This window comes from Nicotiana tabacum, chromosome 23, assembly GCF_000715075.1.
Source record: "Nicotiana tabacum cultivar K326 chromosome 23, ASM71507v2, whole genome shotgun sequence".
NCBI lineage: Eukaryota > Viridiplantae > Streptophyta > Magnoliopsida > Solanales > Solanaceae > Nicotiana > Nicotiana tabacum.
This window is the reverse complement of record NC_134102.1, coordinates 84,098,535-84,124,964: the sequence shown is the minus strand read 5'-3', so window position 1 is coordinate 84,124,964 and position 26,430 is coordinate 84,098,535. Positions and strand designations below refer to the sequence as shown.

At 37.5% G+C, this 26,430-nt stretch overlaps 2 protein-coding genes across 3 annotated transcripts; both read right to left on the bottom strand.

The window, feature by feature from the left end:
* Nucleotides 1-10,245: 10,245 nt before the first annotated feature.
* On the bottom strand, nucleotides 10,246-15,700 carry LOC107812157 (uncharacterized). The gene is made up of 7 exons (XM_016637191.2): nucleotides 15,494-15,700; nucleotides 15,066-15,270; nucleotides 14,517-14,718; nucleotides 13,476-13,669; nucleotides 12,762-12,915; nucleotides 12,075-12,239; nucleotides 10,246-10,944 (listed from the first exon to the last, which is right to left on the bottom strand). The coding sequence occupies exons 1-7, from the start codon at nucleotides 15,651-15,653 to the stop codon at nucleotides 10,486-10,488; spliced, it is 1,539 nt and encodes a 512-aa protein (XP_016492677.2). The 5' UTR covers nucleotides 15,654-15,700; the 3' UTR covers nucleotides 10,246-10,485.
* Nucleotides 15,701-16,077: 377 nt separating this feature from the next.
* LOC107812158 (putative plastid-lipid-associated protein 10, chloroplastic) lies at nucleotides 16,078-26,088 on the bottom strand. Of its 2 annotated transcripts, none has more exons than XM_016637192.2 (9): nucleotides 25,959-26,088; nucleotides 24,311-24,441; nucleotides 24,031-24,144; nucleotides 23,825-23,959; nucleotides 23,281-23,376; nucleotides 18,111-18,191; nucleotides 16,915-17,001; nucleotides 16,615-16,670; nucleotides 16,078-16,531 (listed from the first exon to the last, which is right to left on the bottom strand). In XM_016637192.2, the coding sequence occupies exons 1-9, from the start codon at nucleotides 25,966-25,968 to the stop codon at nucleotides 16,414-16,416; spliced, it is 828 nt and encodes a 275-aa protein (XP_016492678.1). In that variant the 5' UTR covers nucleotides 25,969-26,088; the 3' UTR covers nucleotides 16,078-16,413. The 2 variants fall into 2 exon arrangements, with proteins under 2 accessions (XP_016492678.1, XP_016492680.1); XM_016637194.2 differs by having other exon boundaries at nucleotides 24,311-24,438; nucleotides 25,959-26,085.
* Nucleotides 26,089-26,430: the final 342 nt, after the last annotated feature.

The window sequence follows — 26,430 nt, the reverse complement described above, 5'->3', positions numbered from 1 at the left end:
ATGTGTAACTGACATGTTCTGGCCAATCAAATGCGCTCTTGTCACTACTTCAATCTGATTGGTCAATGATTCAAGTCAGCCAATCAAATCATACATCTACACTCCTCCCACAACTATAAATATGGGTCTTCATAACTCATAAAAGGAGAAGAATTCATAACAAGAATCAAGAGGGAGCTCGTGGATCAAACACTGCGGATTTCTCTAAAAGCTACAAGCATTCAAGTGTTCTAAGGATTAAAATATCAAGATAAAGATTCAAGAACAAGCTGCAAGCGTTTGGATTAAAAATACGTCAAGATCAAGATCAGACCTCAAGCACTTGGATTAAAAAAAAAACAAGATTAAGCTTGAGAGCTCTTGTATTTACTGTTGGAAAGAAGAATCAGAGGATTCATAGAGATTGTGACACACTTATATTGTTTGAAATAAAATTTTACGATTGTTACAATATTTTTCGATCTCGATTATTTTTTTGATGCGCTTTATTGTTACAATGTCATTTGTTAACCTATTGGCTCATAGAATCCCCTATATATATTTGGACCATCTTAATTGTTTAAAGGTATATTCAAACATTTTAATTGTTTATGATCTAACATAATCATGGAAGACTTATGTAAGACAAATCACAAATATTAGGAACATATTTTAATATTTTTCCATATTTAAATGAACAAATTTTTTGGTTAATAAGATAGCTTGTTATGCTGCGGATTTCTTTAAATGAACAAATTGCAAGCGCATTTCTTTAAACAAATTGCTGCGGATTTTTTGGTTAGACGCTGCGGATTTCTTTAAATGAATAAATTTTATGGTTAAAATGAATTAATAAGATACTAATGGAAAAATATTTTTCCATAGATACTAATGAATTAGAGTACTAATTGGTTAATAAGTGATATTAAAAAAAATTACTTAATGGGTTAAAATTTGAATTAAAAAGGGTAAAAAATAATACCCCTCATGTGTTGTATTTGGTATATATACGTCTTTCGTTGCCCTATTTGACCAAAAATGCTCCCGCCATTTCCTTTGACCCAAAAATGCGTTAAAAATTAACCGACTATTTGAAATAAAATTAAAAAGGACCAAAATTGCTCATGACATATCAAAATGAGGCAATCATTCTTGTTGAGCGGAGAAATTCCATGAATTATTGATTTGGTAGGTGGTTATGAATTTCTACACATCTCTTTCATCATTGCAGTATTGCGGGGGTCAGAACTGGACTTACATGTGTTATGATATATACTACGAGCATCAAATTCATAAATTTGCAGCTATTGCAGTTGGAGGATTTAATATTAGGCATACGAATTGTGCGGTGCAATGTATGATTACACCATGGGTGGATGATCATGTTTTGGGTTCAGCGTGTTGAGATTGATACAGTGTTCGTATGTTAGAATCAAGTCTCATAGAAAATTTCGGATGTTGGAATTTGGCTCTAAGGCTTGTGGGATAAGGTAGCTGGAAGGATCTTCAGTCTGACTTGCGTTAATGTGCTCACATAGGTTGTGGTGGCACGGGTAGGTGCACGAGGTATTAATCAGCGATTTTGGGCAACTCCGGAACGGTTCTTGACACGTTCGCGGACAAACGTATGTTTAAGTAGGGGAAAATATAACGATCCGACCAGTCATTTTGAGCTCTAGCACGTCGTTCGACGGTTTGAGGCCTTGAGTAGCTTCACTTCATGCTTTATGACTTGTACGTGTGATCGGAATTAAATATCGGGAAGTTCAGAGTTGATTCAGAATGAAAATTCTCTATTCAAGAGCTTTAAATTGGAAGAGTTTACCAAGGTTTGACTTTTGAGTAAACGATATCGGAATTTAAAGGTTTCAATAGGTTTGTATGATGATTTCGCACTTGGGCGTATGTTCGGGTTGAGTATCGGGTGGTCCGGGAATATTTCGGCGCTTATTGTGAAAAGTTGGCATTTTGATGATTTTTGAATTTCCTAAGTTTTATTTGAAGTGGACTTTGATACTATTGATGTCTGTTTGGGATTCGGAGCCTTGGAATAGGTTCGTAATATGATTTGTGACTTGTACGTAAAATTTGGCGTCATTTTGAAATATTTAAGTGTGATTCGGACGCGTTCGGTAAAGGATGAAGGTTTGAAAGTTAAGAGAGTTTAAGAAATTGAGTTTGATCTTTAATTCTTGGTTTTGATATTGTAATTCGTGTTTCGAGCCTTTGAACAAGTTTAGGTAGGGTATATAAACTTGTTAGAATGATTGGACGGGTCCCTCGAATTTCGGGTGAGCTTTTGGGTGATTTTGAACCACTTTTAGGCACTTTTGAACTGCTGATATTTGATGCCAGGGGTGTGAATCACGATCGCGGATATCTGGGCAGCGATCGCGAAGAGCAAAGTGCATTTCTAGCCTTGTGAATTGGGATCGCGATCGCGTAAGTTAGGGTCGCGATCGTGAAGAAGGAATTCCTCTGCCAGTGGCCTAAATGCAGGAGCTTATATCATGCAATTTATAACAAATTTGGAGATAATACAAAAATATAAATTATAGCCATTTGAATCTAAGTTTCAAAAAATCAAATCATTTATCATTTAGAATTTTATACAAAATGTTGTGGCCATTGTATTGAAGGGTGTCTGTGAAGAAGAAAATATTTTTTGTACATCGCGATCGCGGGACTTTGGCCGCGATCGCGATGAAGGAAAAGATGCTAGGACTTTTGTTAACTGCGATAGCGTGGCTAATGACCGCGAGCCTAGAAGTGTATTAAACATCTAATTTTGGGATTTTGACCTTATTTCTTCACTTTTAAGTTCTTGGATCACATGTGGGGCGATTTGGGGTGAATCTTGATAACCATTTTCGCCATATATCATAGGGTGAGTTATTCTTACTTGTTTCGAGTTAAATACATGGGTTATATATAAATTTTAACATGGAATTTGATATAAAATGTGGAATTCAAATTGTTTCAAATGGAGGCCATCGGAATCCTTATTGCCTTTGCATCTCATATGGAATTCAAATTGTTTCAAATGAGTGTCAAAAGTGATATTCTGAATGGCTTTCTAAAAGAAGAAGTTTTCGTCAAGAAACCGCCTGGTTTCGAGTGCCATGAGCATCCTGAGCACGTGTTTAAACTTGACAAGGTATTATATGGACTGGAGCAGGATCCTCATGCATGGTATGAAAGGTTGTCCAAGTTTCTTCTAGAAAATAACTTTACAAGAGGGAAAATTGACAACACTCTATTTCTGAAGAAACGGGGGAGGAACCTGCTCATAGTGCAAGTTTATGTTGATGACATTAACTTCGGAGCAATAAATGACTCTTTGTGTGAGGAACTTGCAAGACTCATGAGAAGTGAGTTTGAAATGAGCATGATGGGGGAATATGAATATCTTCTTGGGTTTATAAGTCAAGCAAACTCCTAGGGGTACAATGATAAGTCAGCAAAAGTACATCAAAGAGCTTCTGAAGAGATTTGAGATGAAGAGTTCAAAGATCATTGATACACCTATTGCCACTGCCACTCACCTGGATATGGATGAACCTGGTTCTCCTGTAAACGAGACTATGTATAGAGGCATTATTGGGTCACTTCTGTATCTCACAGCAAGTAGACCAGACATTGTTTTCAGTGTGGGACTCTGTGCCAGGTTTCAATCCAATCCAAAGGAATCTCATCTGAAGGCTGCAAAGAGAATTTTGAGGTATCTCAAAGGAACGCATGACCTGGTTCTCTACTGTCCCTCAGGAAATAACTTTGACCTAATAGAGTATGTTGATGCTGACTATGCTGGTTATCTGGTGGATAGGAAAAGCACTTCTGGTATGGCACATTTTCTAGGTTCGTGTCTAATCTCATAGGTCACAAGAAAACAAAACTCAGTGGCCCTTTAAACTGCTAAAGCTAAGTATGTGGCAGTTGTATCTTGTTGTGCTCAACTGTTATGGATCAAGCAGCAGCTAGAAGATTTTGGTGTTTTTTTAATTGTGTGCCCTTACTATGTGACAACACTAGTGCTCTCAACATGGCAAAAAATCAAGTTCAACATAAGAGAACAAAGCATATTTATGTGGGACATCACTTCCTCAGAGACTGTTGAGAAAGGGCTCATCTACATGAAGTTTTGTAGCACAGAAGATCAAATTGCAGATATCTTCACCAAAGCACCGCACAGAGCACTTTGAAAAGAATCGCTTGGCACTAGGGTTGATGAAATCTAGCTAGGTACCTGGTCCCTCAATGATTGGCTATGAAAGAAATGTACAGGTAAAATAGCTAAAAAGTGTTTTCTGGCAAAGTCTAACTCATCTCTATATCATTGCAGGTAGATACGCATGGCGATTATAGAGAAAGCAAGTAGCCAATGATATCACATTTCAGTCAAAAGGATGAAGTTCACATTTACAAAATCTGTCAGGGAACCTAGTTCCTTTGACACTGGTTAGTAGTTTGTATGTACTCTCATCCATATCTTTTTAACGGCTGAAATGGTGCCACATCATTAAAATGTCAATCATTCCTTTCTCTCTCTTTTTGGAACTCAAGTGTCCTGCCCGTTATGAAACGACCCGTATACCCAACTTGATACCCATTCCTAACCGGTCCCACACCCCTCTTAAATAACCTCTCTCACAGTCACTATCATAATTGTTCACATCAAAGCCAAAAATTCCCTTTTTCCTTCAAACCAAACACTCTCTTCTTCCATCAAACTCTCACTATCCTCAACCATGTCTGAAAATTTGGAGACTCAAATTGTTCCAAGCATCGTCCTCATTGTGTCATCACCTATTGAATCCTTAGTGCTAGAACCTACAATCCTTACACCATCTAGTCTAAACCCTAAGATAGAGTCACAATCACATACTGGTTCCTCTCCAACTCAATCGAGCATTGGCTCTCATAGGAGTCGCAAAACCTTGACTCCCAAGAAATTTGTGGTAGCAACCTCTCTTTCTGTCTCGTCGAAAAAAATGGTAGAAGCAGATACAGTGGCGAAAAAAGACAATCAGGAAATTTCTAGTCGACCAGTGGAAGAATGTTCTGAGATGCAAGGAGTAGGTTGTAACAGTGATGAATCGACAAAGACTACCCCAGGTCCTGATTTGAATGTTGTTGAGTCTACAGGTAATTCTCTCCTTATGTCTTCTGAGTTTACTTTGGGTTTGCAAGAACAAGAGGCCATATAGAATATGTTGTCAATCAAAACTGAGGGTTGTGTAGTTGGTGAGTATGAAGGAGTGTCTGAAATAAATGGGTCTAAGGGGGAAGGTGATAGTCTACTGGTGGAGGGAAGGGAACTGGTGCCTGTCAAAAATCTGGCACCAGACAGTACTATTGGGGAACTTCCTGAGGGACCTGATCCCTACACACAAGAGGAGCACCATGCTCCTACTTGGGATGAAACTCCTTGTTATTCTAAAGAACCCTAGGTCAGTACTGATCTCGCTCCCTCTCCTCATTTCTATGCTAAGCCATTGGCCATTGTTCCTCCCGAGATGAGATCTCTGTCTGAGGAGAAAAACGAAGGGAGTGAAGATGACTATGATAATATGGCTCTTGAGAGCTTCATCAGGGCTAGGAGTAGTCAGGCAACTCCCCAAGAGTCAACTTCTAAGAGACCTATCATTAGGTTGCAGAAGAAGGAAGAATTTAAGTCAGTTTTAAGGAAAAGAAGAAGAGGAGATTGGTGAAAGATAGAAAGGTTATAAATGAGAAGGTAGTGCCTCCTGCACTAGTTGTTGATATTGATGATGAGGTAGAAGAGGAACCTGGTTCCTTGGTTCGTAAGTCCTCAAAGAAACTTACTGTTCCAAAGTCCAAAAAGGAGTCATTTGTGAGTGAAATGGACTTGAGCAAGGTTGAGGGTGAAAAGTCTTGTGAGAAAGAAGCTGAGAAATCTGGTGAAGAGTTGGTTGAACAAGTTTCTGAGAAAAAGGTGTCCGAGAAATCTGGTGAGAAAAGAAAAAGTGCAAGACAATCAGTGAAAAGGAATGCTAGTGCTAGTGAAGAACCTGGTTCCTCCAAGAGGGCCAAGGCTGGTGCAACCCAGGATGCTGGAAGGGAAAAACTAAGAATCCAAAAGGTACTGTGGGGCCGTACATTTGCCCCCGATATTCTGGATATGTCAGGAATGTGCCAACTGGCGGAGATCTGTGAATTCCAATAGTGGACACATCTATTCACAACTGACAATCCCAAGGTATATGAGGCAGAAGTGCGTAGCTTTTATGCTGAGTTCTTCACAGTTGAGAATGATAACATTTGTCTGAAAGTGAACGGTGTTGATTTTTGATGGACACTAGTGTACCGGGAGCCATTTTGGGCGTGCCCACTGATGGTATGTAATCCATTGAGGGGGTCTGCTCTACAAATTTCAGAAACGTCATTGTGAAGGATAAGGCAGTACAGCAAGGGGAACGGGTACACAAGAAGGCCCTCCTTCTAGTGTATCAACTAATGTTTGAAATGGTGAACAAAGTTCTGCTCCCATGTGCTGAAAGACACTCTATTACATCAAGAGCAGACTTGGTTATCATGGAAGCACTGGATGGCTACACCATCATAAACCTGCCTGGTCTTATGATAGAGCACATGAAGAAAGTTGCAGAGTTCAAGGAAGGTAATCATGGGTTGCCTTACAGGTTTCTCCTCACTAAAGTGTTTGAATTCTTCAAGGTTCCCTTGGGACAGGCTAAAGTAGGAACTCGCAACCAATCGTTCTCCAAAATCACCCTTGAAGAGTGTGAGTGCATTGATAGGAGTGGAGGGGTTGGCAACAATTCGACCATTTCTCAGTTGATCAATGCTCAAGATAGTGCCACTGAAGAAATAAGGAAGCTGAAGGATCGGAATGCCATTCTCGAAGGTCAGATCAATCAGACCCAGGAGGCAGCTAGTTCCAGTAGTGCCCAAAACACAGAGGTTGCCCGCCTGAGAAAAGGAAAATGCTGCTCTCAAGAAACAGGTTGAGGACCTGAAGGAAAGGTTGCTAACCGAGCAAGGGTCTGTAAATGCTCGTATGGACATCCTTCTTAGAACCCTTGCCTCTTCCTCTGCCTCCAGTTCTCCCCCTTCCAGTGCTCCTTAATAGCCGCCATGTTCCCAGTGTCAAGTTCCTAATATGCTCTATTTATTTTTCTTCTCTTTCTCTTAATGATCTTTATGACTGGTACTTTTTGTTGTTTTTATTTTTATGGATGGTTTGGTAATAATGGAACTGTTCCCTGCTTAATTTCCAAAAATTAATGGACGTTTCATCCTTTTGTTGTGTATATCTTGCTCTTTCGCTCTGTTTTTAGTCATGATTGTGTGCACATATGTGGCATGAGTTAACCAAGCTAGACTTTTTTTGCTTATTGCTTGCTATTGATATTTTTATGATGCCAAAAGGGGGGAAAATAATCGAGGGGAAACAAGCTGGGGGAACAGATTCAGGGGGAATACAGCAAACTGATCTACCATTTTGGTTCTTAGGAGGGATTTAAATTATAAGTTTGTCATCATCAAAAAGAGGGAACTTGATAGGTTATATGTATCCCATTTATGTTTTGATTATGTAACAAACTTAATGATAAGAACCAGATAAGGAACATGTTACACATCCTCAAGTACTTAAAGAACGACAAGTCTCAAGTCGGGGACGTGGTTCAACTCTTTAGAATCAAAGGAACAACAGAGGGAACAGATAGCCACCAGTTCCCTTAGTGACAGTACAAGTCAACTTCTCACATCTGTAAAGTTGCTGCCTGCACACGCAACAGTTTAAAAATAGTGCAACAATCAACTTTACGGGGAATGCCCTTTACCTAACTTATTTGCATCATCCAAGTGATGTCATAAATTAATTACTAACATCAAGTAAAGGCAAAACAAAACCTTTGCACATTCATAATCTATCAAGCAATTCTCTCAAGTCTGTGTCAATCTTGCAAGTGATTCTCAAGGGCATCAAGAACAAAGAACAACATAACGAAGAACCAGTTTCATGTATTGAATCATTACATGTCCCTAGTTGTGTTGCACCTTTGTTAAAGTACTTTACTTGTAATTCCTACTTAGCTTAGTTAGAAGCATTGTGTAGGAAATCTTTATAAAATCATAAGCCTTGTGTTTGTGTCTTGGCTAGAGTTAGTCGAGTTGTAAGTCTTTATAATAGAGTTATTACAAAGTGCATTGTAATAGAGTTGTTACAAGTTAGTGAGGGATTAAGAGGTTAATTCCTAGATTACAATAGGTTGTAATCTAAAGTTTGCTCAGTAGTGAAGTTGAAATCCTACAAGGGTAGGTCGTGATTTTTAATCCCGTGAGTTGGGAGTTTTTCACGTAAAATTTTATTGTGTTATTTACTTACTGTTGTGTGCGTGCGTTCTGTGGGAACTTATAGAGAACTTGATTCTCTACGTAGTTTAGTGGACCCTTAGTTTCCATCACAATTACACTTGAAAAATAAAATAAAATATTTTTAGGTTGAGGCGCGGATATCTCGCTCTCTTTAAGGAGATTCAAGTCCATTGTAGCAAAGTCTTCACTGGTCCAGCAGTAATTCTCTTGACTTGTCTCCCCCAGGATACAACAGCCCGATCACGTCGTATGGCTCGAACAAACTCTGAAAAAGTTGTTAAGTCCAAAGCTCCACCAAGATGAACATCTTCCCTCAACAAAAGTAGAACTCTCTTCTTCTTCTTCTTCTTCACAACTTTTACCTCACTTTTTTTTTTTTAGCACTCAATAATTTTTTTAACATACTACATCATGTAAGAAAAACTCTTATTATAGATGTTGGAATTCTTCCTTGAATTAAATTAGAAGAAAGTGGGATAATAAGTTATGAAATCATGAAGAACATGAAATAATGGATGAATTAGTGTGTAATTAGTGGTAGAACATGAGAGAAGAGTTACAAAAGAGATGGTCATTTTCTACATTATGACTATTTTCTACTATCACGGAGTAGTAGAAGTTATGGCATATTTTATTTTAATAATTAAAATGATAATATACTAACATATCGTGGTGTATACAGTTAATTTACCAAGCTAGCTAGCTGTCCACTAAAAACATATGTTACCAAGGTAATCTTTTCCATCAGGTCGGGGTGGGAGCAGATTGGCTCAAGTCAAGTATTTAGTTGAAGGTTTTGCTGCGTGCATTTTGCTGAAAAGGCAGAAGCTTTAGCAAGTTACACACCGCAAATTTTGCTGCCTAACCACGTAATGTATGCGATTAAGACTTCACTAGTAATAAAAGTAGGAATAGAAACAGACTAAGAAGCTGCTACCAATTGTGAACCAGAGCCAGTTACGATATCTCATGTTTTCTTTTCATATGGGGATGATGATTAAGTTCTTCGTTTGTATTCTTACATTAAGTTCAGCAATTGCCACGTGCGTTTGTTACATGTTCCGCTAGTTGATGTGTGTCGCTTCAACTCCAGAAAGTCACCCCTCCTTTACAAATTTATAGGACTAGGTAACCCTATTTAACAAAGTTCAAAAATAATTATATTTACAAGTGATAATTGAAAAATAGCCACAATTTCAAAAGTAATCGACTTTTCATGTAAAGAAAAATTTGAACAAAAACATTGTTCAAAATCCGGAAAATATTCCAGCATAATATACTATAGTTCGAATTTTTTACATGTGAACTTCCAGCATATTATGCTGGAAGTTCATACACAGGTGCACAAATTTCTAATATATTATGCTGGAACTTTCCGTGTTGCAGCAAAATAGTGGCTATTTTCAATTACCATTCCGAAAACTGGCTAGCTCGTGCTATTTTCACCAATTTATGTGGAGGTATTTAACTAGGGGAATTTTTTTTTTTTTTAAAAGGAAGACTTCTAAAACTTGTAATTTAAGATAAGCTATAGATATTTGTGTGGGTATAAAACATCTCATTAAGGGTAAAATAAGAAATTTAAAGCCAAATTAGTTCTAAATAAGTATAACATTCTATTGGGACAGAGTAAAATGAAAAGTATAACACAAAAATTAGGAATAATGGAGTATTTATATTCAGTGGTTATGAGGGATCAGAATACCTACCTCATGATAAGGGACTGTTTAGGTCTTTTAAGTGACTGCATATTTCATCTGTCAAAATTTTGTTGGAAAATTTTATAGCAGTGTGGGCTGTGGATATTATTTCAGAAACCAGATACGTATGCCTGTAATTTACATCTCATTTTTTATGCAGTTTAAGGTTTTAAATTTTAATTCTGATGGAGACAAAACCGATAAGTTGTGCTGCATAACATAACCAGATTTATTTGATGAACAAATTGTAAAAGGTTTTCTGCAAGCGATTCCGAATAAATGTCCACAGAAAGGAATGTTAAGGACCTAAGCTCCAAAAGTAGCTGGATTCAATAGCTTTAATCATTCTCCTATGCCTTTTGCTTCCACTTGTTTTAAACTGTGTCAGAGAAGGACTCTGAGCCAATCTTTCTTTTCTTTTCTTTTGTCTTTTTTTCTTTTTTCATCAGCTTGAACACGCATGACCTTCCTCCAATGGTTCAACTGGCACTGCATATGGCGAAGTCCAGTCAGCATCGAAGATTTGTTGAAGTTGCGAAACAATAGCAGGTTGATGTGTCCCAAAGCTAACGCCTGCTGTCGTATAAAAGTAGTCCCACACCAGGTTGCTGGTGCTTATGTGTGCACGCATATCACTAACTGCATATTTACCATGATTAACCCGTGTATACCCAGGATACATATTCCCGGTAGCAGTGCCATTAAGTGCTGCAGGTCCAGTTGAATTGTATCCTGGAACAATGTAATACTTGATCTCAACTTTACCAGAACAATGGTTGTACTTTGAAGAAGAGCATAGTGTGTTGGAGTAAAGCAAGGACTTTAGATACTGATCTGTGTTGTTTATAAAATGAGCCCACTTTGCGACCAGTATTTGAACCTTTGCACTCTTAGAGAAGACAACCTGCATTAAAATAATTACAACAAGATTAAGTTTTAACCAATTTTACACGCGGGATGAAGGTAAAGCTTGAATCTTTGAAGGATCTCAAGGTTGGTCCAATCAAGGACAAATGCATGCTGTCCTGAGAAAGTAGTGATATTATAAACCCGCGAATTGGTAGTGCTTATACTTAACATCAACTTGGTTTTCAGCATTCAATAAGAGTCTATATGGACATTTACTATTGTTGTAGAGTAAAATGGGGCCACCAGATGCTTTTTCCTATTGAAACCATTGTAGGAAGCAAGAGACGTATAGCTAATCTCCAGCTCATAGCTCCCAGTTTCTCCCATGTGCTGCCACTATATAGCTGCCAAGGAAAACAACTACTATACTTAAAGATGACAAGCATTAATGTAGACCTGGTTGAGTAGACCGCAATTTACTGGTTGAGTAGACCGCAATTTTAACAATTCCCTATATATCTTTTGGTCTTCTGCATTTCCCCTATTAAACAATCTTTTTAAGTGACTTTACTTTCAAGCAGTTTGTCTTTTGCACAGGCCCTCTCCTTTTATTTGTTATACACGCTTAAGTATCCACAAGAGTTCTCAGATGTCAAAAGCATATAAAAAACTGAAGACCAAACTAGGAAGCAACATTCACTAAGAAATACGAGCAAATTGCGATCAGCTTCCATAGCCTGAACTTGCACATGGTCTATCACAATATTTGATTCCAAACCTGGCAATATATTACCAGCATACTTAACCCGATATTGCGCCACAACTATTTGTCAAACAGTACAAGAAAGGAGACATTATGAACTAATTAGTAGATTTGTGCAGTATGAAAAGTTGAATCAGTAGACTGCATTTACTTCTCAGTAGATACTGCTTTAATGCATCATGCATTTCAAGGAGAAAAACGCATCATGCATTTGAGCTGTACAGGCAGTACTTCTAATCAAGCATCAGGAAATACCTAATTGTAAAGTTTAACTTAAAGCCATTTAAAATTACAGAGAGAAAAAGCAGTCGAATAAAGCATGCAAATAGAATGAGACCTTCAATCAGAAGTCAAAAGAGATATATGTTTATATGCTGCACTTCAAAGATTAACATGCAAAAGATAGAAGAAGCACAAGTTACCTCTGAAATAGCTGAAGAAAGTGACGGCCAATAAACTGTTTCTTTTGTGTATCCTGACTGACCAAGCCAATCCATGGTGTTGATTCTGACTGTTCCTCCATTTCTTACTGATTTAATTGTGTCCACCCAAGCCTGTTCATCTGTATAGTACTTACCAAACAAGAGCTGCAATTTATGGACTACATAAGTATGTTGAAACAAAGCAAGGGACATGATTGTAAATATTAAGTTGCAACTAGACAATTAATTCTTTTAGCAAGCAAGGCATATTAGCAGCTTAGGATATTTGGACTAAGTGGAGATGTAAGATTTTATTTAAATAGTGTCCTGCTATGAAAGCGTGAAAAAGAAAACTATTTATATGATATCTAGAGGAACAAGGATCGTATTTGACTTCTGCTTCAGACCAATGAAGTTAGCTACCAAATCCAAATTTGCACGAACTCCAAGAAAATGTAATTTGCTCAGAAATTTTTATCATTCATTTTGGCAGAGTTCACTAAATGAATAAAGGGTTATATAAGCATGATGGGATGTAAATACTCATTGACTTACCACAGTGTACATAAGAAAACAGAAATGTGAAGAGAAAAATAAAAAGCACCCTCCAGGAGATAAATGTCATATCACCACAGTAGATGAAAATGCAGATTAGTTGCTAATACACTTATTCCAGTAACCATATACCTCTGGAGGAGCAAACGAAAGGTAGCTGGGTTGAGGATGGAAAAACAAATCATTGACTCCAGGTGTCTCTATGGGAATGTGAAACATGAAAGGGTCTGATAATACAGGGTAGCCAGAGATGTGAGCAACCTCCATACATTTGGGAAGTGGTGATCTGTCAAGACACAGTATAATACCCTATTAATAACAGTAAGGCCTGCATCAAGAGGTTTTCCGATCACTTCATTTTCTTGGTAAGGAAATTTTATCATGTTAAAGTTTTTAAACTCGAGCTTATTTCCCAAACTTGAACACCCAATGTTTGAAGTGCAGTCCTAGTTCTGTTCCATTATACATTGTGAAGTAGGGCTTTCAGCAGAGTAAGGGAGAAATTATAGCAAGGCATTTAGCAGTTCCCCAAATGAATTTTTCGCAGGCAGGTCTTAGTTTGTGTTTGGGTTCTAATTTCAGAAGTCTGTTTTGGTTATCTGAACTTCAATTGCATAAAGGCAAAAAATATCAACCTCTATAAGTGGGAACAGCCAAAAGCAGTGACCTTTGCACTTGCTTATGACTTCTATTTTTCCATTTCCCTTTTGCTATTTTTTTGTGCAATTATTATGTGCAAGAAAAATAAAAGAATTCCCCACACTCTTATAATGCTGCAAGATGCGGAGAAAAAGGGCAAAAGCCAGCAACTTAAAAAGAGTATTTGCATATTTATTTTATGCTTACCTGCACCTGTCTTTAGGATTTACATAATGGGACCAACATGGAACCTTGCGATTAATCTGCCACTGTGAATCCCAAACTGATCTTGTGTAAGCTGGAACATCAAGGTGGGCAAGTTTCCAAAGGTTGTCATAGTAGATTTCAACCTTTTTTGCTATATCTGAGCAACCAGCGAGATATATTCCTACCTCCTTTACCTGAACACAGTAGAGTACAAGTGAGATATATTTCAAACTGATCTCGTCCGGTTGTCGTGATCTTTGTATCTAACCTTCCAACTTAGGAACAACAACGGATCTTTTCTTGTGCATTACAAGTATTGACAAAGGATGAAAATGTTCATCAAACTTAGCTGAAAAGGAAATCGCCCCATCCCCCACTCATTTAGCTTTTAGTTCTTACTGTACAGATAGGAGAAGAACTGTACAGATAGGGATTTCCCTAACCTGCTACCATCTCAAGGTAGACTTTTAATTAAAACTATAAAGATATAATGTAGCCATTTTTATGGTACGAATGTAATTATGAAACTACTCTTCACTATTAAGGAAAATCGGATACTCCAAAGGAGTTTGAAGCAAAAAGTCAATAATTGACAGAGAGATGATTACTTAAGAATCAGGTGTAAGAGAGCTGGACAGCAGTGGTTGATGAACAACAGTGAGAAGATACCCGACTTATTTCCAACTTTGTAAAGTATTTCAAATATCAGAAAGAAAATCTTCCTACATGACATATGATCTCCTCCTCAAGAGAGCCTACTTAGACAACCATAATCCTAGTTTTTTTCGTTCTATGGTTGAAAGTAGCAGTTCATTTTATTCTGATGGAATTTGATGTCTAGCAATGTTTTATTCAGTAACATGATCTTATATGCAGGGCCCAAATAGGCTAATAAACCAGACATTCAAAACACTCATACTTCACTAGAATTACGATGACGATTCTTCTTAAGGTTTAGAAATTATAAGAGTTCTTCAGCTGCACTTGCTAGATCAGGAGCATTTGGAGAAAGTTATCGTTGTTAATTTGGGTCAGTTTTACCTGAGTAAGAGATTTCCAGTCATTGTTTGCAGATCCAATATAAACATCTCTACTGTCTGAGATCCAAACTTTAGCATGAACTACACCTGATCCCCACCAGTCGCTAAGCAGCAAGGTAACATTCTTTACATTTGGCCTCCCTGATGCTAAGTTGGATGGTTCTTCCGTGTAATCGGGATAAACTCCAGAATGCTGTAAAAGTCTGACTTGTGATTAGTTCCAAGGGAATAGGAGAAATCAGCATATGCACATAAAGGCCAAACAAACACCTCATGTTTTCCTTCGGAGGCTGAAGCATGCACAAAAGAAGTTGGAGCATTTACATTGGTAAAGAACATAAATATTGCTATTTCAAGTAAAAAACTTAATACATAGTTTACCCCCTGTGGTTATACCAAATCACCTTTAGACACCCCTTGACCACGGGAATTGTTTCAGACACCGATCCTCCTATGCTAATGATATATGTTTAACAAATAGCAGCAAGAAGCAGATATTTCATAAAATTAACTCATGTTTTTTAGGCTTTAACTATACCTACAGATTTACCTAATTGGAAGTTTGCGATTTGCAGCAGTTTCTAATGCTTTGTAGACTTTCAACCCTTGGTTAGCACCAAATTGCCGCAACTTGTCATCTGAGTATCCATAATCCCCTGAACGAGGATCAGAGGAACGTGGTACTAATTGCCAATATTGTGCAATTATGTCCAAACTCTTTGAAGAGTTTCCAGCCAGCCATTGAAGGACATCCGCTGAAATAATCATCAACACGAAGTTAGAAAGAGAAAGAAACACATTTAACTAGCTTCCATCTGAGTTTGTGAGCTCCAATTTGAGACTTTGAACTAATGAACTATGCAGTCGGTGTACAAGATACAGACAAACAATGAGGTTTCCAAGCCTGAGGTTAATAGGAAGTAGTCACTACTCAAAATCAAGGTCCAAGGATGAACTAAGAAAAAAAGAAAAAATTACCGGTTGAAAGGATGCCGGGAACAGGAGCAAGTTGGGGCATATCAGTGGGAATGGATTGAACGAGCCATGCTTTGCATTTCGAAGACTCATGAGCTGTTGCTGTAATAGTAGTAGTTGTTGTAAGGAAAAGGAAGAGGAGAAATGCGATAATATCTCTCATCTTCTGCCCTTAATTCTTCTCTCTGTTGACTTTTTCTATTATACCCTCAACTCCTTAGCGCTTTAATTACAGCCCCACCCGCTTCCAATTCGGTAGTGCCAAAATTTTTATTTAAACGGACTTATAATACATTTCATACGTTTGTCTAATTTTGTAATCCTAAATTCAAGATTGGTCTTCCTCAAAAGGCTAAACAAAATGTATTTACTCAGTTTTATTCAAATTTTCTAAATTATTTTATACTAGAAATAATTGCACATTATGGGCATATTTTTATATCTAAAAGACTATACAATTCTATACTGAACATAAATTGAAATGAAAATTTTTAGTCTTCGTAAATATTGTGCGAAAGTTTCATATTAGATAAGTATTTCAAAAGATCCAAACATATAGCATGTTGTACACTTTCTATAACACTACATTTAAGAATAAATTGAGATGGTTTATTTTATTTATATTTAATAGAATGAATCCATTAGTGCCAGCTCGTGTCCGGATTTAGGTCACTGACATCATTGCACATATTCTTTTAAAGCTCATCCACAATTAATTTACATGTATACATTCGCATAAACCTGCAATTCCGTGTCACTCAGCCTTAAAATTTACATATAGTCCTTAAAACAATAGGACTAGCTATATTTGCTCCTATGGCTGCACAGAAACTGGTATATGTACTCTTTCCTTGCTTAGACAAATTTCCATATCACAAAGGCACATTCTCACAAATGGAATTATTTGCATCTGAACTGGCTGGTTAGAAGGTAAGAGCTTGTGCTCTAGTGAATACAAATACTCCACCACCTCCAACAGCGCGGCCTAAGAGCATATTGTTATCAAGATAAGAAAGGTAATATAGGCCCCCTACAGATCGCCTGCACATGGTACATGTTCACGTGAATACAATAGACACACCAGTAAAAACTCAACTGTGATTATGGTTACATCAAGTTAATACCTCTCTGGGCTGGTAACTGGAACTTGAGCTTTGAAACTCCGAATAAACTGCAGTATCTGCAAACCAAGAAAAATCATTTTGGACATATTTACATGAACTAGAGATATGTATTTTTCCAGTCACAAAAGCTTGCTGCGCTTGTTTTAATCTACTAGATCACGAACTAAGTCTCTTTTGTTTTATCCCTTTAATTGTACCTGGACCCTCCATGAGGGAGGAGGGGCACAAAATGATTCTACACACCTATTGCGTAAATATACAGAAAAATTAAAGAATATCTCAACACCACAGCACAAGTACCTGTAAACTTAAAAATGACCTTGGCAGAATTGCTGGAGCTATTACCGCTTGCAGATCTTCACTGATGTTAATATTTTGAAGACCTATCTGCAAAAGAAGAAGAAAAATACATGCGTGATACTAAAGAAGATACTTAACGTAGGCCCAACGCCGAGAACATCAATATTCAAGTTATCAAGTAGGTGACATCTATAACAAAGTATGCTTTCCGGGTTTATTTGCCATCTCATCAAGCTTCAGGTCATCTGTATGTACCAAATCGCAACTTTTGAGGAATCAGTGAACACTGAATGCAGAACCTAAAAAAGAAGATAACACATGAAGATGAAGTGCGTCTTTGCAACATTATCATAATGATGCAGACACCATTCGACTATTTGAACAGTCAGGTAAATAGACTAGTTCACTTTGGCCTGTGGAAGTTCAATTTGACTATCAGGAACTAGTAAAAGATGTAGAAGACATAACCACCCTGTTATAGAATTTCTATCTCAGCTCAGATGAAGATGTATGACTAAATCTAACCCAGATAACTTTAGTGCAACAGGTTGAACAGAATATGAGTTGTGGATCATGAGTGTGTTTTACTTTCAAAATCAGTACTGGACGGTGTTGACTCTGGATTCTCAATATTTGATTATGTATCTACTTTCTCATCACTAAAGGACAGTATTTCTACCATTAGCTTCTCTTAGAGTACAACTGGAAGACTTATTAACTTCATATGTTACTGATCATGTCAACTTGAGGAGGATGAAAAGTTTTCTGAGAAACACAGTTTAAAGGGGAAAAAAGCAGAAGAGGCAAAGAACACTCGCATAGACACAGGACAGAATTTGATAATCATTATCCATGTAGAATTTCAAAAAGAAAATTCATCTTTCCAATCAGAAAGCATCAGAAACTACGTAAAAGTAAAGCAGCACAAAATAGTTAATTTAACTACTAAGGAGACCGAAGCACAAGACAGGACATAAAGGCCCGACAAATTTGCAGCGAAGCCATTGATGTCTATTACCTAGACATGGCCTGCAATATGTGGAGTCCCAAAACACTACTTCAGAAGGACATGACATGGACTTCTGCTCGAGCACCGGAACCAATGATTAGGTAGAATATTTTAAGGAGAAGGATGAGGACACAGCCATAAAAAGCCAAGATAAATAGTATACTTGAGTAGTAATCAGAAAAATTACCTCCTCAAACTTGAGGTAAATGTTACGAGCTGAAACGCAAGAAAATCTGGCAGAAACTATCAGAGTAGCGCCTTCATTCTCCTGTAGGTATAAGAAGATCATTATCAAATCATTTGAATTAAGCATGCCTTATCCTTTTCCTTCTTAGTATGTAATCTACCCTTTCCCCTCTCTATTACTCCTGTCAACCTCTCATTCTTCTAGTGTATATTAAAGCTCATAAGTTGAACAGTTTTACAAATTATCACAAAGATAAAATGACAAACAAGAAGAAGAGTAAATATATCACTCCATTCCAAAATGGATTGTAAGACACTCAGTATTCATTAAGCTACCTGTACATTCCAGGAGAGAGACATAGACTATGGCACGTATTCTTTTGGAGAATTTCTTACGAACTTTGGTATCAACCAGAACTTTGAAAGTTTTAAAGGTTAGAAATGCGACACTTTGAAGCTTAATTCAGGTAGTTCTGATTTCAACACTTAGAAGTGAAAGCACTGATAGGAAATCAAAGGCACTCTGCTCTTTTTTATGGGATACAATAGTCCATGCAGATAGGATTTGATGAAACACTGAAGTTACACTCGTAAAATAAGATAACTAGATTGGGAATAAGCAGAATCCTTATAAGAAAAAATAGATAATAAGCAGAACAGAAGGGTAATAGAGGGGGTGACAACAACAGCAATAACAAACCCAGTATATTCCCACAGGTAGGGTGTGGGAGGGTAGTGTGTACGCAGACCTTATCCCTACCTAGTGAAGGTCGAGAGGCTATTTCTAATAGACCATTTGAAGAGGCAGAGGTTTTAGCTGTAATTAAGAATTGTGCACCTGATAAAGCTCCAGGTCCGGATGGATACACTATGGCATTCTATCATAAAGCATGGGAGGTGATCAAGGACGATATCATGGGAGCCCTTCAGCACTTTCACCAGAATGGCAACCTAGTTAGATCATGCAATGCCACTTTTATAGCACTGATCCCGAAAAAGAAAGGAGCCACTAAGCTGAGAGATTACAGGCCAATCAGTTTGATTGGTAGTGTTTACAAAATTGTCTCCAAACTCTTAGCAGAAAGGTTAAAAGGGGTGATAGGAAAATTGGTATCTAGTCATCAAAATGCATTCATAAAAAATAGGCAGATTACAGATGCAACTCTTATAGCTAATGAGATATTGGATTGGAAGATGAAGTCTGGACAACCTAGTCTACTTTTCAAACTTGACATAGAAAAAGCATTTGATCAACTTAATTGGACCTATTTGATAAATACACTAAGAAGGATGGGATTTGGTGAATGTTGGATTAGATGGATCAGATTCTGTATCACTACAGTGAAGTACTCAATCCTGATCAATGGTGGACCAGTTGGATTCTTTTCTCCCCAAAAAGGTGTTAGACAGGGAGATCCTCTATCTCCTTTCTTATTCATCCCTGCTATGGAAGGGCTTAGCAAAATGTTAGATAAAGCAAATCAGCTTCACTGGCTAGAGGGTTTCAAGGTGGGAAGTGCAAATGGTACCTCTGTTACAATCTCCCATCTGCTCTATGCAGATGATACTTTGATTTTTTGTGGAGCTGCAATATCACAGGTCTTATACCTCAATCTTACACTCATGATCTTTGAAGCTATCTCGGGCCTACACATGAACATGTTGAAGAGCATCATCTACCCAGTCAATTCAGTTCCAAACTTGGAAGAGCTTGCGGAAGTAATGTGTTGTAAGGTGGGCTCTTTCCCTACAACATATTTGGGTCTTCCTGGGAGCTAGATACAAAGCTCTAGGTATCTGGAATGGGGTAATTGAAAATTTTGAAAAAAAGTTGGCTTCTTGAAAAATGCAGTATCTTTCTTTGGGTGGCAGAATTACACTCATGAATAGTGTGTTGGATAGCATTCCTACCTACTTCTTGTCCCTGTTTCCAATCCCAGCTAAGGTCCAGAGGAGACTTGATCAATTAAGGAGAGATTTTCTATGGAAGGAAATAGTCAAACTCACAAATTCCATTTGGTTAAATGGCCAAGAGTTATTCTCCCCAAAAGGCATGGAGGGCTAGGAATAAAAGATCTCACTTTACACAACAAGAGTTTGTTAATGAAATGGCACTAGCGGTACAACATAGAGAACCCTAGGCTGTGGAAAGCTGTAATACAAGCAAAATATGGGGTGGCTAACATTTGGTGTACTAGACAGAGTAGACTGCCACATGGTTCTGGGCCATGGAAACACATTACAAAGTTATGGGGTGACTTTCAACTCAAGTCATCACTCAAGCTTGGGAACGGAACTCATATTTCTTTCTAGAAAGATAGATGGTTAGGGTCAGAGATTTTGAAAGACGAACATCCAAGTCTATTTCTATTGGCCAGCAACAAGGATTCCACTATTGGGCACTATTGGCAAGATAACTCATGGGCACTGCAGTTCAGAAGAGATATCCAAGACTGGGAACTAAATGACCTGCTGAGATTGCTTTCAAAATTATCAGATTTTAAGGTCAACTCTCAGGTGAAGGACAAGCTGGAATGGGGAGATTCCAAAGATAGAACCTATACTGTCAAAAGAGGATATGACAATCTATGCTCCAATAAAGAGTTGATTGACAAATGGCCATGGAAGCTTATATGGAGAACCAAGCTCCCTATAAAAGTAATTGGTTTTATCTGGACAAGCATGTATGAAGCCTGCCTTACTCAAGACAACCTCAGTAGAAGAAGTATTCTTACAGTGAACAGATGTTTTATGTGCCAGGAGGAATCTGAGAGTGTGAGACATTTGTTTCTTCAGTGAACAGTAGCAGCTGACATATGGAACATGTTTTTATCAGTTTTTGGACTTGCCTGGGTCATGCCTTACAGTATCAAGGATGCTTATGAGAGCTGGTGCTCATGGAGAGTTGGGAATTCCATAAAAAAAACTTGGCAAATGGTGTCTGCTACTATTTTTTGGTGCATGTGGAATGAGAGAAATCGCAGATGTTTTGATGGAATTTCAACTCCTAATCACTCTCTTAAAGCAACTTGTCTAATCAATCTATTTACTTGGTTCAACCAGGTCCCTGTAACTTGCTTTAAATCTTTTTTGGATTGTGTATGCTCCTTAGTTATCCAGTAAGTTTTGGTATATGAGCAGCCACACTTTTATTGTATATTTTTGCTATGCATCTTCTTGATGTTATTCAATGAAATTATCTTACTTCATCAAAAAAGAAAGAAAAGGGAGAAAGAAGTAAAAAATGGATAAAAGAATAAGTAGTAAACCAAATAGTAACAACAGGAAAATACGATAACTGAAGCGAACTACACAACATGACGTAATATAGATCAAAGAATATGAAGAAACTTTCAACTACCTACTAACCTTCTACCTTAATCCCCGACATCCACACTTTCCTATCAAAGGTCATATCCCTATTAAGCTGAAGCAGTACCATGTCTTGCCTAATCACCTCTCCCCAGTACTTATTTGGCCTACCTCGACCTCTTCTCAAACCCACCATCGCCAACCTCTCACACCTCCTAACAGGAGTATCAATGCTTCTCCTCTTAACGTACCTGAACCATCTCAGTCTCGACTCCCGCATCTTATTTTCCACGGAGGCCACTCCCACTGTCCCGAATAACTTCATTACTTATCTTATCTCTCCTGGTACACGCACTCCTCCACCTCAATATCCTCATTTCTGTTACTTTCATTTTTTACACATGGGAGTTCTTGACTGGCCAACACTCAGCCCCATATAGCATAGCTGGTGCCTGGTCGAACCACCACTCTGTAAAATTTACTCTTAAGTCTTGGCGGCACATTCCTATCACATAGAACACTGGATGCGAGCCTCCATTTCATCCATCCCGCTCCATTTCTGATTTACACCTACTCTTTTTTTTATGGGAATGCATTCAGAGGAGGACACACCACAGTTAACAAGCAGCGACAGTCATTTCTAAGCAAAGTAGACTGATAATATACGAGAGTACAAATAGAAGATGCTTGGAATCCAAATCTTATTGGATTCTAAGAACATCAGGCACATGCTTTCTTTTCACTTTACTAAAGGTGTGGAGTGATTCTGGATTTATCGGCCACTAGAAATGTTTTATAACGTATGCAAAATATATCTGCAGATTGAGGGAAGTTTAACTTGGTACGACTACAGCTGCCATGAGGACATCAAAAGAGTAGTCCCAAAAGGTTTAAATTTAGACATTACCCACTACGTGTCAGACAAAATAGTGGTTGAAGAGATGAAGTAAAGCCCTTGAAACCAAAGTTGAAATTCGAGCAGAGGGAACATTAGATCAATCTTTTGTGTACTCCTTCCCAGGAAGAACTATCCCATACATGTAGTGATAAGAGGTAGTAGATATCAAGTGGATTAGTCGACGTGCTCAAACTGAACCAGACACCATCGTTAACAAAAGAATAATATTTTGGTTTCCTTTTTGAAGTGCTTTTATTTCAAGAATCCATGAGCATTTAACTACTTCCCTTCTCAATTTTTTAAATGGAAGCAACTACGTAGATGAGCCTTCTGGCACTTCACTTCATCCCTTCTTACTAAAAGGGCAGTGCCGGACTCCTGCTATGCGCGGGGTCCGGGGAAGGGCCGGACCACAAGGGTCTATTGTACGCAGTCTTACCCTGCATTTCTGCAAGAGGCATCCCTTCATACTATTTTGTCAAATTCCCTTCCAATCTTCCATGCTTCAGCAAGGACCTCATTGCTAGTTGTTTTATGCGCATAGAGTTGAAGTTTATAAAAGTAAATGATACTACAAGGAGAAGCACAATGCATAACTCTGAACTCGAGCATAAGGCTTTTGTACAGGTATAACTATTCTGAAGCACCTGAAGAATTACTGTAGGATAGGGTATCATGAAAAGAGAGGTGGGCAGTAATGAAGAGCTCGAAAAATTAGCATAGGAGCTGAGAAAATGTTGAGTTAACATCAGTTCTACTATACTGAAGTTGCCACTCTGAAAAGGTGTATCCAAATGTCTATATCTGTTTATAATATATATCAATTAACGATGCTGGAATCTCATACCAAGTAGGATTATTTCTGTTTATAATCCTAAAGTTAAAATATTTTGAGAGAAGGCAATTAAAAAAAGAACTTTACACCAGCAAGCAAGTAATGGGTAAGAAGGCAGTATTGCACCTCTAATAAGCGTGGAACACTCCATTTGATGACATTGCGTACTAGTCCTCCACGGGATTCACTCTTGCACTCAAATTTCTGGAATATTTGACCCACCTATTACATAACCCAGAAAGATCGGTTCAGCGGAGTATGCATGTAACTAGTAAATGAAATGATAGGAGTTGACAAATCTGGCATGCACTGCAGGTTGAGGAACTTTAGACCTTTCATTGAAAAGAAAATAGAGTATTTTGTTCTCTTTGTTTCTTGTTCATGTTGTAATATTATTAGATGGTAGTGGTACAGACATATGATAAAATATACTACAAATATTTGATTTCAGTAACACATGAATGAAAATAGTCAAGAAAGGTTTGAGGAAATAAAGCTGTCTTTCTTTTCGAAGTTCATAAGATCTGTGAATTGAAAAGTTAGACCTTATTACTGATTAGAAGTTTATTTGAACTACTAAAATACGTGGTCAATTTGCATACTATATTGTTCAGTTAACCTACTACTGCATTAGAAGTTGATTATTAATCTAGTATACACCAAATTGAACCTGAAAGAACGGAAGCCTAGCAGCAGATTCAAAAAGAATGACCACGTCCGATGCAGATGTATACTGCAACCGCCATGTTCCGTCCAACTTACTCAAGTCAATTTCTTTGCCAGCATCAAAACTTTCAACCACTACCTGATAATATCTCAAATCTAGTCAATACACTAGGATAAAGTGGAACTTTATTTTAAGAACAAGCAGCAGACCATAGCCTCCTCAATGATGGATCGTTGATCAGCAGTTGTCACCAGGCCTCGTTGAGTATCTTGGATGATTTTAAGCAATTCGTATTTTTGGCTTTCCAGTTCATTCTCAGAATCCTGAGCAAATCCAAATTGGATGTAAGAAGTGCTGTGAACAACGCAAGGCAATATCTTAAAATTGTTCTCGTGTTAAAAACAAAGAACCTAGAACAGGAGATGTTCAACACAAACAGAGAGGAAAATGAGAACATGGGATACGAAAACAGTGAAATATTGGACATACTCTTGCCGCAGTCATGGAGATAGATGACATGGAGGTGGCCAAACATGCAACTCTTCCATGGTTGTGCACTCCTCTTATGGTGTTTGAAAAGGAAACATTAGGTCTCGTGCATATGGCAGAACTGAAACCTGCTGGCAAGAAGGAATAGTAGCATTTAGATCCATATCACTTATTGTGCTGAATAAACCTGCAATATTACAAGGAAAGGGCTTATATGGGCAAAGGAATGATGCCTAAATCAACAAAAGAGTCATTTATAGGATTAAGAGCTTGAGCGAGGGGTTTATCATCCGCAGTCCACACTTCAGACTACAATTGCAATTTGTTTGGGGAGATTCTTTTCTGTAATCAATTGTTGTCTATCTTCAAAGTAATGGAGATCATGCTACTGTGTAATACACCAACCAGTGAGTTCACAGTTTTGCTTCACATCCCAATAATATCAATATGTTTCTTCCAAGAATCAGTTTATAAAAGGAGTATAGACTGTTATGCCTATTGTTTAGTCCCACAAACATTGTTAAATGAATTAACATAGTCAGCTCTAATTGCACTTTGAATGATTTGCAAATATGATTGTGTGCTCCCAAGAATCAAACTTGTGTGGAAAGCTCGTTCCAAAGAACCTATTCTGCCTGCATTTCAGGATCACCTTAAAATTGTTTGTACTGAACTTCTTTGAGTTTACCGGAATTTACTACCAGCTTACAGTAGCAGGAAAAAAGTGAATGCATCACAGTTATATACACTGAGCTTTGTAAAGATAAAGACACTAATGACAAACTATTGATCTCAGTGCATACAACAAGAAAATAAATCCATTTTTTGTGCTTTAAGTCATTTAGTGTTAATATACAAAGGCATTACTAACATTATGGTCCTATATGACATGGACCAGATACAAGTAGATTATGCAGGTATTGTTTATGCAGTGATTAACAATGAACAGGGCTGAGCCAGTGTTCTGGCTACGGGTTCGGCGAACCGAGTAGCTTTGGTTCAAACCCATTATTTGTCTTGAACAATTCATTGATTATTTACAATTTTAATAATTTAGAACTCAATCACTTAAAATGCTTAGTATTCCGAACCCATAAGCTTGAAATCCTTGCTCCGCCTTTGACAATGAAGAGATTGTTGTGCGGTGATTAATAATGAAGGGATTGTTATACTGTGATTACTTTCTTTAAAAGGGCATTTTTGTCTTTAAATAGTCCTCATTGCTAATACATGTATTCTAATTCCACATTCTATCCAGCACGATAGATTCTAGCATAACTTAATGCGGTTTTTATTTAATACCGCAAACCAAATGCTGCATTAGAGTTATGCGAAAATTATTTTTCCTTATGGGACCAACAAAACACTATATCATCTTATATAAAAATTTACACTGGGATTAATAATTCCACTACACAACCAAACGATAAATTTCTTACGAGTTTTCTGTATTATTCTACGCACTTGACACATTCTTCTAAGCAAGGGATAAGGACATTTTCCACACTGAAATGTTGTCACAGCTACTATCACTACAAGTTGCAGCTGAAAAATCTCGATACATTACTTAAATCTTCGAAATGGAAAAGAGCAAATAGCAAGTTTGTAATAAAGTATATGAAATTATAAAAAGAAAATTTAAAATTACCTGAAATCATTTGGTAGCGATTAAAATATCAAATGAGGCATGAAGGATTACCCAGAAAGTTGAGATTCTCAGAATGCTTAAGTTAGAACTAAATATTCAATATGTAGAGCCAAAGAAGAGAAAATTTGCCTGGTTGACGGTGGTCTCATCCAAAATGTGAAATCACATTTATGCCCCTTCGTATTTATCAATTGTCTTTTTATATTGAGTTAATTAATACCCTAAACCCCTAAACTATTACAATTTTTGTTAGTTTACTACTTAAACTATTCGATTTTTCCAAAATCTCCTTAACTATATTGCCCTTCATATTAAAACTTCCTCCTTATATTCTTAGAGATCCGTCTAGTACACGCTCCTAATCTATCTATACTATATTAAAAATACGAAGGCCCTTAGCTAAATGTTGTTCGCCTTTTTTTATCCTTTAAACATAAAGTTTACACCGGATAAAATAGTCATGAATGATTTT